The sequence below is a fragment of the Falco rusticolus genome, chromosome 9, assembly GCF_015220075.1.
Source record: "Falco rusticolus isolate bFalRus1 chromosome 9, bFalRus1.pri, whole genome shotgun sequence".
Taxonomy (NCBI): Eukaryota; Metazoa; Chordata; class Aves; order Falconiformes; family Falconidae; genus Falco; species Falco rusticolus.
The window spans coordinates 4,508,458-4,523,567 of NC_051195.1; the positions used below are offsets into that span (position 1 = coordinate 4,508,458).

Sequence of the window (15,110 nt, forward strand, 5' to 3'; positions counted from 1 at the left end):
AGCGAGAACTTAAACCTTTTCATAGTCCACCATACCTAAAGCACCAGGTACTAAAACTGTAATTTCTGTGTCTGGACACTTGAATGTACTAGGAAAATTTAAGGCTGTCATCAGATGAGTATGCATATGCTAAGCTACTGCAATATTTACTCTGAACTTCCCCTCCAAAGCTGATTCAAAGATTACGGTAACCAAATCACGGTTGATAAATTGATAAACACACGTGAAGATCCTCACATGGACAGAGCAAACTGTGATTTGACTGTGCAATAAATGGTGAACAAGACTATGCCTTAGGATTGACTGCAATCAGCTATCATGCTAAAATGAAAACTGACTTACTGACACCAGGTTTTAATAAACATTGCCTAAGACGTCAACTAACGTGAATTACAGTACAGCTTTTTACAGTGTAAATATGGGTTGGAAGTCTTTCCATTTAATACTTGAAAGAGGCTTAATTACCAGGACTGTGAGGCCATCAAAACGCCTCTCGTTCAGCTTCAGCACAAAGGGAGTGCCTCCGCCTGTTCTTTCTCATTACGCACTTCTGGTATGCTCCATCAAGACCCAGGAGATGTGAACAAACTAATAAAATTGTTCATCTCGGCTGTGGTTAGCAATGCAGTGAGCAAGAACGCGAGGGTGGAAGGATGCTGCTTCTCTGCAGAGCAGTAAGATGTGACTATTTCTTTACAAAAGGTGTCATGAGCTTTCATTTACAGTGACAGCTGTGAATTCATCTATGGGTGGGAATTTTATTTTTTAAGAATGATTTTATAACTTCATTTAGGAGGTTATTATAATAACCTAACCTCGTTTTCTCAACCGTTAATCATTTGACAGTGGCAGCCTAAGAGACTTCTCCTCTGTCACAACTTTTGTCTTGATTGCATATGGATTTTTATTCTGGCAAGCCAATTTCATATAAATCTGTACAAATTCTGTATGTTTTCTTAATCAGATAAGAGGCACAGATCACATGCCACTTTATTAAGAAAGTCAGGATAATTATTCTCAGAGGATAATTATAAAGTGGGGAAACTGAAGAACAGCAACATGAAGTAACTTGACCCAGTTCTCCCAGAGAACAGAGGCAGAGCTGGAGAGAGATGACAGCTCTCCCAGGCCTCCATCCTTTTATCCTCCATCCCTGGAGTATCCTTTATGTCCGTAAAGAGGCAGCTTAGGGATGTTGCAGTATCAGCCACGGCCATCAGATAAATCCCTAATCAAACAAAGAAAACCCCACATGGGCACTGGGTACTACTGCCATCAATACTACTGGCTACCGCCACACACCAGCGACGGGAGGTTCTTTACTTACAAATCAAGACCTGCAAATAACAACATGGAGAAAGGGGTAAGTAATTCTTCCACCCTGCCAAAAAACACCTGCAATTTGACACACTGACGCACCTGAAAGCTGATTCCGATGTTACAAGGAGACAGCTGGAAAAGCCTCAAAGCAATTTTTCTCTGCTCTAACTTGCATGCTACAAAGGAATGAGGATATTACACAGCGTTGCAGAATCAATAGTTATTGTGGAAATTATTGGTTTGATGTCAAGGCCAATTAGCTGCAAGTGGAATTAGCACATACCCTTGTGAGGGAAGACATGTACATGTTCTTCCCTAGATGGGAAAGATGCTGGCTACCAAGGGCCTCCCCACAGGTGTGCACAGAAACTTCATAATTAGCATCAGGTTTCCCAATCCTGCAAAACCTAACACCAGCTTCTTCTCTTGGCACACAAGAGTCTGCAGCAACGACCTGATCTGTCCTGTATATGGGACAAACAGAGTGGGCAAACCTGCAGAGCAGACTGACCCTTTGCATTTGGATTTTACACCTAAGAGAGGCTATGCTTGGCCAACCCAGCTACTCACCCCGTGTCAGAGAACCATGCTGGCTGAGATGGACTCAAAATATCATCTTATCCCTCCGCCTTGCCACCGTTGCCCTGATTTGTGCCAACTGAAATTTTATTCCATGTTGCAGCTAGGATTTATTGCATTTCGTGGACTAATCTATGCTATGCCTGGTTTGGCTACTGAGAAAGAGCTCAACACTTGAGAACGAATCCTGCTGGAGAATAAAATGCTTTAGAGGAGAAGATAAGTACAGATGCAGGAGTGAGGAACGTGCAAAATCTGTCATACTAAAGGAAACCAGCTGCACAAATTTTATTAAAGATCCAAAAGAAGCAAGACAAAGGAGCTAACTTTCAGGACCTCCACGCAAGGTGGTGTAAAACTGAATGGTTTTGCAGTAGCTTAACCCGCGCTTTGAATCTCACCGTGGGGGAGGCCAACACTGCAGAAGGCCTTGCAGAGCCCAGGAGGGAGAGAGCCCAGGGAGGGAGGCAGCCCTGGGGCTACACCGGCTCTCCGTGCACGCCCCTTCCACGCCTCCTCTGCACCCTGACTCGCCTGCCAAGCCAACCACCCTCACTCTGCCTTCACAAACGCAGTCAGTGGGCAGCTGGCACCCACCACCGCTGGCACCGAGCAAGGCGGCACCCACACCGCCGAGAAAAAGGCTCCTGCAGCACTGCAGGCTGTCAGCTTCTTGTGCCCAGCGGGAGGATGCCTGCCCTGCGCACGACCTGTCCGCCCCTACCTACTGCTGAAACCTCTGCAGCAGCAGCTTAATCAGTTCTTTCCACAAAAGGCTTTCAGGGCCAAAGAGGACTTTTTCTTCTGGCTTGCTAAAGCAAGTAAGATGGACCACCTTGCTTTGCAGCCTGCAATCTCCGTGCGATCGCTGAAGTCCCTCTGAAATACAATAAACAGTACAATAAACCTTGGCTCATGTGTCATCTTCTGTGCTACATGCATAATCCTTGGTGGCACGTGGTGGGCAGCAGACCTCAAAAATGTTCATGTAAACTGCATCGACCCCTGAAATAAGGAGAGCTGCCCTGATGCACACCGCTGCACAGGAGGTGACAGCATCTGCCAGCTGGGGACAGCATTTAGGTGAGGATGGAGGGGCACAACAGGATCCCTTGGAGCTACAGAACAAGACGCAAAATGCCTTCACTGGGATAACTTGTGCAAATAATGTCATTTCCATGTATCCAGCAGTATGCAGTGAAATGCACCTGCAACAATTCTTCGGGACAGCTTCTCTGTTATTTTTTATTTAATTTTTGAAGCAGCTCTGCATCTGTTTCGCTGAAGCAAGGCACCATTGTTAGGGTGGAAATGGAAAAAACTACTCACAGCTGTAGAAACACAGAGGCAACTCAATTGGGGTGATCACCCACGTCCTGAGCTGCAAGACTCTCGTTACTGAAATCTGTGGAAACCCCACCACACCAACGCTCAGAAGCTACAGCAAAACCCGGATGCCTTTGTGCACTACACTTTGGCAAAGACAGCCTTAGATCCCGGGCAGGTCCCGAAGCTGTGGCTAATGCTGAAGAGCATGTACTAACGGTGCCATCCAGAGGTACGCGGGTGTAGCACACAGCTCTGTGTCAGCAAGGACTACCACAGATGAGAAAAAGGGGACGTACGCACAATCTCATAGATCAGACTTCAAACTAAAACCTCCATAAAATAATCACATTTCCTGTTATTTTTAATTTATCTTGCCCATCAACTTTCATTCACTCTTTTTTCCCCCCCATCTCTCTCAATACTCACTGCGTGTTTTGATTTTCCATGTATACTAAATCAGTCATTCTTAAAATTACGTACATCTCTGACCTCTCTTGGCAAACAAGAGCTATTTCATTTCACTCACAATTGCTACCAACAGGACTGGCACCACATGCTCAATTTAGAGACGTTCGACTGTATTTCAGTGCCATACAACAGTACACGATTTCTCATCACAGCAACCACACACTGAAACAGGAACTGTAACAGTGGAAAGCAATCTTTTTTCCCCCACCTAGAACAGCTGATGACTCCCTTTCAGCTGTGAAATCATGACTCAAACTTGACACAAGAAAATGTTTTCCCAGCATATGATTATACATATTTATGTGTGTGTATATACAGTTTATGTCAGTTGCCTGAACAGTTTGGATGGAGCATCACCTGGGGCATATTTTGATGGGCAAAGTACGTCACAGGAGTTATTTGTTAGTAGCAAAGGTCTAACTTACCTCTGCGTGCAGAGATACCTCCTTCACTGACACCCGTATCTGTGTGACATTAAGATGTGGATTCAGGAAGTGATCCCATTAATACCAGAGGAAAATCGACCTTGAATTCAAAGTTGAATCCTTATTTTCTCCTTTAGAAAAGTAATGGGATTACACAGATTACAGACAAATAATCTGAACAGCACACATTATATACTTCCTTCATTAATCTTTGGGATTTTCTGAGCTTGATTCAGACCGGTAACTGATTTTGAATTGTACTATCCTAAAGATGTAAAAAGAGACAAAATACAATTACAGTTGTATCTGTCTCTTTTCTTCTCAGAAACCATCACTTACTGGTCCATTAGAAATAAGGCACTGGATAGCATTTTATCACCTTACACATACTAAAAGGAAAATTGAGAAGCAGATTGACTTTAAAACTAGCAAAGTAACTTTCAGATAGCCTATGGCAAGCACCATTCTCACGTGCTGCATCCTGCCCCAAAAATGGTATTCCTCATCTACAGTCTCAGTATTTGAAAAATCAAGAAAAACTGTAAAAATATAAATTATGTCAAATGACAGATGGTGTTGCTGAACCACGTTTACTACAAAGAGGCATGGTTATGGTTAAAAGAAGACGGTTAAGAGGAGATTTTGCATGTTACGGAATCCAAATGTTAAGTGTACGGACTGATGTCTGCACTGCATTTGGAGAGCCACCTTGAGCCAACCTCAAACCTGCCCTGGCCTGAGTATCGTAGGATGGCTTCATTTTCCACCAGTCAAGCCTGGACCATCCCCTGCTTATTACTGCACTGGTGTCTCCTATCAGCAGCTGCAGGAAGGTAGCTCTTGAGTCAAAGAAAGCACAAGATCATGGAGACACCTGCACAGAGAAGGGTTATTTGAAAGAGATGAGCGAGCCTGCAGAAGCCTGCACTCTGGTAGGATGAGAAGTGGAGAAACAGCTCCCGCATTTCAGACATGTCAGTGCTGAATACACGTCTGGAGGAAATAGCAGACATATGGAGTCCTTCATAAAGCTGTGAGATATGACCTACAGAGATCACCGAGTCGACAGTCTAATTTTATAATCTTAACCCTGCTAGAAGTTTCAGACACGTCTTATATCAAGTGTACAACACTTTCACGCAGCAGCAAAAAAATAATAAAATAAGTGAAGCCCAAGAAACACACCAGTTCTATGCACTGTGATGAAAAAATTATAGCAAGAATTTAACAGAAAATATTTCTTTGAAAGATCAAAGACAACATGTCTTGCCCTTCCTGCCACTTCCATACACAGTGTTTACCCAAACTGCATTTTGCAAATGAAAATGTCATCATCCACCCAAGCCTAACTGCTGCACAAGGAGGTGTTTGTTCAGACAACAAATGCAAGTGTACATTGACAGCAAATCTGTGCCACCAATGGGAAAAGACCTGGAAAAGGCAGGGAAAAATGCAGTCTTGTGCTCTGAATGCATACCAGGTTCCAAACCACAACTCCTTTTCTCCCAGAAATTAATGTGTTGCACGGAAATCTGAGCGCAGCGTTGTTTAGCAGAAAACTAAATAGAAAAATCATTACCTACAATTATTTCCCCTCTTTCCACAACTGCCCCCACGGGGTGCGGGGTGTAGGGTGTGCACTGACCTGTACTTCCCCGTCCGCACTTGCAGAGCTCTCATACCGCACCGCTGGGCACCTCCTACATCACTCACAATATCATCTCCAATCATGATGGCCTGTCAAAGCAATGAAATACAGGAAATCTGGCATCAAGTGAATTTTATTTCTGCCATACGTCACGCTCCTTTGACATAACAAACAGCTTGATTTGATGTTTAATACTGCCATCAGACAAATTAAACAAGATAATATTGTCATCGTATTGATTAAAAGTCATCCTACCTTGAATGTAATTTGTGCCATAGCTCCTCGAGCAATGTACTAGTGCACTATACATCCATACAATTTGTAATCAATCACAAAAATCAAAGTGAATTGGCACACAGTTCAAAGAAAATGTTGGATTTTATGAAGTTAGGCCTATTCTGTTCCTAACGATCCATTTACTTTATGCTCCAAGCAGTTTAAATTAAGCTTAACTTTTTAAACATCTCCTTAAAACTGGTATTCTGAAAGCAAGACAAAAGCTTAAGCTTGTGATCACTGAGATGTATAACTTCACAGAGCCTGATCCCAACCCGTTCTCAAGTTGACACAGAAATTTCAGGAAATCACTTTAAAATCTAATTTATTCATTTTTGCACAATGTGACACAGTATGTAGAGGGCTAGCACGGTTTGCGTTAGTCAGCTTAAGTCTATGCAAATACTAATAAGCTCAATTGAGTAGATTACCCCAAAAAATGTAACTGAGAAAAGATCTTCTGCTTGTGCTATTTATCTGAGTGTCTGATGAAAACACGCAGCATGCACGCTACCTTCCTGTCGTTGTTAAAGAACTTTGTTAAATTCAAGTGTATCAACCAAGGTGTCTTTTTCATTGACAACCATGTCTACAAAATTTCAAGTGCTTATTATCATCCTGCATTAAAAATGATTACGTTTATTTTATTCTTCAAACTTAAAAATGGTTGGGGAGGTGTCATTTTATAGTTTCAACAAAAAACCAGCATACACATAAAAAAGTAATCTTCAATTAACAAACAAAAAATCAGCTTTCAAGCCTCCAAAGGCGTTCTGGATTACTCAGAACAGAGGCAGCACCAAAAAGTGAGGAAGCACACCAGCTTTGAAAATACGTAGTCTAGTTTATCTATCCAATCTTAAAGTGTTCTTTTGCACCTTTTGCACCAAGGTTGAATTTTATCTAAAGTACATTCATTAGTTGCATCTTTGACCATTTGATCTTTACCTTGTTGAATAAGCCTCCTGCTTCAGAAACGTAACTGCCGGGCTTTCACAACAGCACCCTGCAACCCTAGAAATTCCTGCCTGAATTTCCATTCCTTCCATACACTTTTGATTATTTTCCTACCTGCACATCAGACACATGAAGTCACTATGCAAAGTGTTTCTTTTTTTACTAAAGAAATTGCTCTGTGTGGTCTGACCTTTTTCCAGAGTCTGCCATGGTGGGTCCTTGCCCCACGTGCGGGGCTTGGGAGGTTAAAGGACCCGTTTGCAAAGGGACCAGGAGCGGTTACTGGGAGCAGCACCAACAGGGACTGCGCTGGACACGCACACAAAGCCAACCCAGCATTTTTCCATCTGTGAAGGACTGATAAATAGGCCCTTGCCAGAGAGGTCATGGGAACCAGGCGCACACGGCAGAAGCAGGCATGGACTTCTCCAGAAGCAGCAATCTGTGGGAATGCTGAGTCTTTCCATACAGCTGGCTGCAGCTTTAAGGTCAAAAACATACAGAAAGTCTGCGTTGCAGGCACCACTCCGGCTACCGGTTCTGCTGAATATAAACCCCCCTCGCTCCTTTGCCTTCACATGGAAGCACCTCTTTTTTACGTAGCCTGCAACCATACAAGAACCATTTTATCTTCTGCGTCACCCACACCTCAATTCCCGTTCTGTAAGCAGTCTGCTGGGCAGGACTAAATCGTACTTATTTAAGAAGTTTAAGAATGCTAAAGCTCCAGGGGTATTAATCATCTAATGACAACAGAATCTTCTCTCACTCATTACAGAGCATGTAAAGGAAATCTCAGGGTATACCTAAAGCCACAGCTGAACAGAAGATTTTCCGAGTGTTCATAAGCCAAACTGAGCGATGAACACATGCATCCAGAACAACTTCAGCCTATAAACACCAAATCTTCTTTTGCCTAACGCATCAGGTGCGGCGTGCAAGATTATATATTGTAGTTACCAGCCTAATCTATCTTCCACGTTGGCTTTTAATACTGTCTATGAGAGGGATGCCGATCAACCCTCAGGTGATGGGATGCAACAGGATGCCCTCTCAAGCCAAGGCTCATTTGCCTGGTACCATGTCGAAGCAGTTTATTTTGAAACAGTTCCTACGTGCCCACCCTTGCTTCCTTTGGCCCAGAAGAGCCACGGCTGTGGCTAGGCTTTGAGAGCTCCTGTAAGGAGCACAGAGACATCAGGACCTGTGGGCATGTTTTCCCACAGGGAAGAAGCAGCAGCAGGCTTTGGGACAGGCAGCTCTGCCTTTCCAGCTCTCTGCTCACAAGCCACTTTACAGCCACCAGACGATGGAGGGCTCGGTCTTTTCCAGCCTTTCATTATTGGACCATTTTCCTTACCCACTGTGCTCATGGAAACCTGTGTGTTCCCCATAAGATGCCTTCCCCTCTAGATGGTTCACCTTTCCTTACCGCTTCTCCAAACAAGCAATCCAGCATGAAATAGGGAGAAAAGGATGGGTTAATTTTAAGTAATTAGTAAATAAAGCATGTATACGCAGACGGGGAAAACAAAATAATCCCGCAATTACATGCAGAGCTGCAAACAACCTGGCAGCACCGCTCCCAGCCCACCACCATCACCGATTTCCCCCCAAGCTCCTCTGAGATATTTAATCATTCTCAACCACTGGCTTTTAATGGTTTATAATCCCCTCTTCTTATAAAATTCCTTCCAACACCTCCCCGAGGGGGACAGAGCTCAGCTGTGGGGGGGACCTCCAGAGCAAAGCTGCCCTCCGTCACCTGCACGCCTGTGCTCAGCCTGAGCCGAGACATTCAGGATGAGATTTTGGAAGTAAAGACAATTTTATTCCCAGGTTCTCCAAACGCTAAAAAGGAATTTCCTCTGCAAACAGGAAAGGGCAGGGCGGGGCAGCCCACCAAGCACTCGCTTGCTGGCTGAGGCTGTATTTTTACCCCATCCAGGCAAGTTTTCCTGCAAGATGCCTGGCATCCCTGCGAGCGCGGCTGCAGATGAGCAGCGATGCCTGTCCAGGCCAGCTTGTGGCATACGCATACAAAAATGTACTCCAGCCCCTGGGGATTTCACAGATTTACTATCGGTGAAGGGCAATAATCACTAAAGGAGGAGCAATTATTCCCAAATCATTTAGGATTTAAAAAATCATTGGCAAGAAGATAGAGGTCAAAAGGTGCACTGTCAAGGGAAATAAAAAAACCCTACCTGTCAAACCTGGGTCTAACTTCCTCTCTGACTGCAATATGGTAAGAAGAGAGAGAAAGATATAAAACTGAAAGGTCACATACCCACTGAAAGCAAGAATTAAAAGATCCCCGTTCATGTTCACATTTTACACAGGGATCACACCATTAATCTGTCCAATTATTCTGCGGAAGTTACCTTTTTTAGATCAGTGAAAAATTTACTAAAAAGAAGGCAAAAATGCAGTGAGACAGTCTCTCTGGTTTTAAGACAAGTCATCAAAGAATTAAGATGGGCCTAAATTGTATTTTCCTAAACCATACAGCTGGTGAGAGATGGTGTGTGTGGTTGTACACACGTAATAAATAAAGCACACGTCTGCTTAAGCCGAGTGAAGCCACGGCTCTTAAAGAGTCCCCATCAAACTCAACCCAGATCTGCAGCGATAACGGGGGAGATGAACATGACCTCCAAGGATTTTGGGGTGGGAAGGCACAATACAATCCTCACTGGACAAACATCTGTGTCGGAGAGATCACCATCATGGTCAGCAATCCTACTGGTGGTGTCTGGGCCACAGACCCAGAGCTGAATGTGTGTGAGGATTGCCTCCTCTTACCCACAGGAGTAGCCAACACTAATAAGCCTTCAGAGGGGCTGCCAGGGTGGTAAATGGGAACCTTAGGTATTTTTTGTCTGCAAACAAAAGTTCTAATATTAACTAAAATGACAGAAAAATGTCTCATCAGAAAAGGAATGACTGAGTAAGAAAATCAATGAGGCAGAAAGATACAAACACCCCGTACCACCCAGCGATGCTCGGGTTGCAAGGCAGTGCTTACTAGGACAAGCTCAGGGACGGTACTTTGGAGGCTGAAGTCTACGGAGGATGCAAATGGAGAGACACGCAGAAGGAAGTGTTCTAACGCCAACCAAATACTGAAGCCCTGAGGAGGACTGGGGGATGTTGGTCAGCGAGAAGCCCAACACGACCCGGCAATGTGCGCTCGCAGCCCAGAGAGCCCCCCGTGCCCTGGGCTGCATCCCCAGCAGCGTGGCCAGCAGGGTGGGGGAGGGGATTCTGCCCCTCTGCTCCGCTCCCGTGAGACCCCCCTGCAGCGCTGCGACCAGCTCTGGGGCCCCCAGCATGAGAAGGACACGGACCTGTTGGAGCGAGCCCAGAGGAGGCCACGGAGGTGGTCAGGGGGCTGGAGCCCCTCTGCCATGGAGCCGGGCTGGGAGAGCTGGGGCTGCTCAGCCTGGGGAGGAGAAGGCTCCGGGGAGACCTTAGAGCAGCTCCCAGCACCTACAGGGGCCGGCAAGAAGCTGGAGAGGGGCTTTGTACGTGGGCACGTGGTGACAGGCCAAGGGGGAATGGCCTTAAGCTGGGAGAGGGGAGATGCAGATGAGCTGTGAGGCAGAAATTGTTCCCCGTGAGGGCGGCGAGGCGCTGGCCCAGGCTGCCCAGAGCAGCTGTGGGTGCCCCATCCCTGGCAGTGCTCAAGGCCAGGCTGGATGGGGCTGGGAGCAGCCTGGGCTGGGGGGAGGGGGCCGTTCTCTGGTTCTATAACTTAACACAGTGAATGCTTCTAGAGTCACACATATTCTGCCTAAACAGATTTTTGCTATGGGCTTAATAACTTTAATCATGCTAAATGTGCCAGGGACATAAGGAAATAAAGCTTATACACAAATCTCAATCAATGTGTTATACCTCTTTACACAAATAATATAATGCATTTATTTTCTCCCTATTTTCCTTGGCCCAACCAGTGATCTCCTAGGCTTCAGGATCCCAGGCTACTGTTAATTATATTTCTATCTTGGAACTACTAGCTGTGCAAACATCAAACACACAAAGGGCATCACACGCGGCCTCTGATCTGGGAGAAAGCATACAACGATGCAGGTGAAACAAAGAAATACATCAAACCCCCAGGGCAGATTTCCAAAGGCTGCAGGGCCAGCCAGGCTTCAATAAGCTTTCAGCAGGACTCAAAGCCTGAAACTTCACTCGGCCACTTCACTCCTCTTTCGGAGATGGAAAAATGCCCTGGCGCGGCCAGTGAGCAAGCAGGGGATGCCGGCACAGTGGCAGGTCCTCTGTGCCACTCTCGGGGTGACCTCCCTCTGCTCTCACGCGCCACTAACTCCCACCAGAGACTTGCAGGTGGCAGAAATGGGAATTGGTTAACTACAAGTAGTTTATGCACTCCAGCATGACCTGCCATAACTCCCATTAAAACAGGACAATTTGCTACAGAGAGAACTTTTTATGATTATATAAAACTACTGGAACCTTAACGTTATTTAGGTTTTATTGTAAAGCTGTAAAAATCATCCACTGTTACAGCTGCCTTAAAACATATGAATTAGGCATTTCAGTAACCTTTAAGATGTGTTATTCTTTGTCATATTACTGAATCGTAAGATAGGTCTGGTTACCTCTAAAAGGTTTAAATTTCCAATCTATTAAAGTAATACCAGCAATCTGTTATTTCTAGGCCATTGAGGAAAGGTTAAAATGAAAATTGGACTTTAGGGAGTTCCTCCTATTCTAAGTGCAAGTTGAAAACATTTCAGCAGCAGAAGGAAAAGTCAGGGCTAGGTGAGAAGCAGTTATCAAGGGAAACAACTGGTGATAACTTTATTGATTAAAACAGCTTGAGAAATTTAAGATTTGCCACTGTCTAGAATTACTGTGGTGAGACAGCTTTATTAAAAAGATATTTTTCATTAAAAGTCAGGTGAAAGAAAATCGTAATATGTTTTCAAAAGCACAGCTCATCTAAAATGGTTTAATGATGGTATGGATTAAATGCATTCCACAGGTGGAATAAATTATTGGCAAACATTTTATAAAAGCAAAGGCAAGTAAAACCATTCCTTGTCATGCCATTACAAATGCAGAGAAGTATAGCTCATTCAGGAGACAGTTAAAATGCAATACAGTGCATTACTAAGGAACTTATTAAACTGAATATACCCTGTTTTTATTATTACATATGACGAACTAAAACAGCCTGCAAATCTGTCTCAAAAGAACACTAAAGTTGCAAGGTCAAGCACTCAAAAGTTAGGAAAAGATGTTAGAATTAAGGTAGCCTGCTCTGCTGTAATTTGTTCCTCCTACGCATGTGCACAATGATCCAGGTTTTAACTCCAGGAGCATGGACTATTTTTTCCATAGTCTAAAGCACAGAGTGACCAGTGCCATTACACAGTGGTGTCTGCTGTGCCCTCCTTGGATAGGCACATACTCCCTGCATCTCTCCGAATACAAAACATTACACCTACAGACTAGACATATTACTACATCAAACTGATGGCATTTAACACTAGAAATTAGATGGGGAAAAAATATCTCTATCAAAATATAAAGTTAGTCACTAGCAGAACTATGGCAAACAGCAGAGAATGAATAAATAAACTCTGCTGGGGACTATTACTGTTTTTTGGTACCCAAAACAAATCCTCCTGCAGTTGATAGGAACCACTCACTAAGGCTCATCACCTGTTTGATGCTTTGTATCAAATTTGTTTCCAGGGGCAAAGTTTTTGAGACTGGAGCTCTGGTGCCCTGTTGCATCCCTGTAACAATTCCCTCGGTGCCACATGCTGATGCAGTCCCGAAGTGCCGCAAGCTGGGCAAAACAGCCTCTGAGGACAACCACAGCATCCTGCCTATGGAAAAGGGCAAGCAAAGCCACTACACAGGGTCCAAGGATAGAAAACTCAAAAATTACACCTTCCCTTCTACTCCTGCACACCAATCATTTCTGATCTAAGCAGAAATGAAACACAAACCTACATGCATCTGATCCACACAAACAGCATCCAAGGGCTGAGCTCTGTAGGCTTTCCCCCCCACCCCTTGTTCTTTTTTCCAGCTACTTTTTCTTCAAATGCCACTGTGTGTCTGAAATGGATTTCTTGGTTTGCTGGTTGGATGAATGGATTGAATAATTGCCGTGGCTGTACCTGGGATATTATGTTCAGGCTGAGCTATCTTGTTACTGGGAAGATATCGACAAACTGAAGGGCGTACAGAAAAGAACGGCGCAGCAGGTTAGGGTGCAGAGGGACCAAATCACGAGGGAAGCTGCTGAGAGCTAAACACACAGTTTTAGAGAGAACTACTGTAATGATAATAAGTCTAGAGATAATTGAGGAAAAAAAATACCCAGGAAGGCAAGCATTTTGGTTGTTACCTGGAGTAAGACTACAAATAAAGAGATGTGCTTTCAGAGAATATTCTGATGAATCTCAGAAAAAGCTGCCTGCTCACAAGACCTCCTTGACTGTGAACACTGTCCCTAGGGTACTTACAGAAGCCCAGTTGTTTGGCTTACTGAAAACCACTCTGGACAAAACATTAACAAACGTGGGGCAGGGAACACTCCTGCGCATGGAAGGAGATGGATTAGGTAGCCTACTAGGTCTTTTCCATCTCCCCACTCTGTAATAAAGTAAGACGAAGCACATACTGAATTACAGGGCCATAATTTCATCTCCAGGCTCTAGGAACCCTCAAGCCACCCAAACTTCATTCCTGTTGTTTATGTCACCAAAAAAACCCTGATGGAGTTATTACATTGTAATTCACCGCTGTCCATGAGTCATCTCATACTCATCCTTATGTCCTGAGTGACATAATAAATCAATAAAGATGACACGGGCACAACTACAGACAGGGGAAAAAATGGGCTGTACTAAGTAAGCAGGGAGCATCACACATTCAGCATGTTTTTGGAAAGCGTTATGAACCCAATAACACGGGAAGAGTTTTGGGGTCAGCCAGTGCTTCCCATTCACCTAAACTAGAAAATATTTTACTTCTGCCTTTCCCTTTTACTAAAAAAAGTAGTCAGTGTGACATCAAAGGAAATAAATAACATTTTGGCTGCAATACCATCCTGCTGCAGCCTCCAGTCACCAAGCAGACTGCCAGCCACTGGGGCACCTATCATCTTGTGAGGCGTAACGTCTTCCATAATTCCTTGGGAAACCTAACTTCTCTCTTCTTGTTTTCTTCGGCCTCCAAATAAAGGAATACCATGGCAGAAATGCATGTTCTTTTGAACTACGTGGCTTGGGAAGAAAGTGAATAAGAAAGCACAACACAAGAGTACAAATAGGAGGAGAAACCACAGTAGAGAATGGAGGGATGGAAGATTCTAAATTGGGAAGAGGTATGAGGTCTCAACTCAGAGCAAAGAGAGAGAAAGAGATGCAGGGAATGAAAAGGGAAATAGCAGGCAGTCAAAAAGAACTCTCAAAAAAGCAGAGAAAATAATGTCATGCCTTTCAGGAGGGCAGGACATACGAACAGGGCAGAAGAAATTCAGCAGGTCCCCACCTGCTAGCATTGACTCTCTTGGCTGTCAGTTCTCTTCTGTACACTTCACATTATTTGATAGAATGGGCAAACATGGGGGGCGTGTCCCTCTGAAGCATTTTTTTCAACAATTTTTCTTTTCCTTTTTCTTCTTCTTTTTTCCTGAGTAATTATTTGGAAGATCCTGAATATAAATATTTCTCTGCACCACCTATAACACACTGCGTTTGGAAAAACACATTTGTATATCCACCCAAAGTTTACCACATCCTCCTGGCCACATTCCCTTCAACCTCTTTGATAACTTTCCATGAAAGACAGCAAACCAAAAAAAACATGCATCAGTGGGCATAACTATATGGCACAGCCAGCGGTCACAGCATCAGAAACCTTACCTGCTGTGGTGGAACTCCCATTTCTGCTAAGGCTGACTCAAAAAACATTTTTGCTGGTTTTCCCACTACTTCAGCTTCAACATCACAAGCATACTGGGGAAAAAGGAGAGAGAGACACATATAAAATGCTGATCAGAAAAGGATTTGTTCAACTCCAAAACTCCAGTCAATTGTACAAAAATGATGGGA

At 44.2% G+C, this 15,110-nt stretch overlaps 1 protein-coding gene across 4 annotated transcripts in view; it reads right to left on the minus strand.

Moving 5' to 3' along the window:
• LOC119153426 (phospholysine phosphohistidine inorganic pyrophosphate phosphatase) overlaps positions 1-15,110 on the minus strand; it is an 89,215-nt gene that overhangs the window by 54,261 nt on the left and 19,844 nt on the right. For 3 of the 4 annotated variants that reach the window (XM_037399954.1, XM_037399956.1, XM_037399957.1), the window contains exons 5-6: positions 14,922-15,014; positions 5,767-5,858 (exon numbers count right to left, since the gene is read on the minus strand). In XM_037399954.1, the coding sequence (XP_037255851.1) occupies positions 5,767-5,858; positions 14,922-15,014 (185 nt within the window). Of the gene's footprint in view, positions 1-5,766; positions 5,859-11,876; positions 12,873-14,921; positions 15,015-15,110 lie in introns of those variants that run through there. The other variant, XM_037399955.1, reaches the window with a different exon arrangement.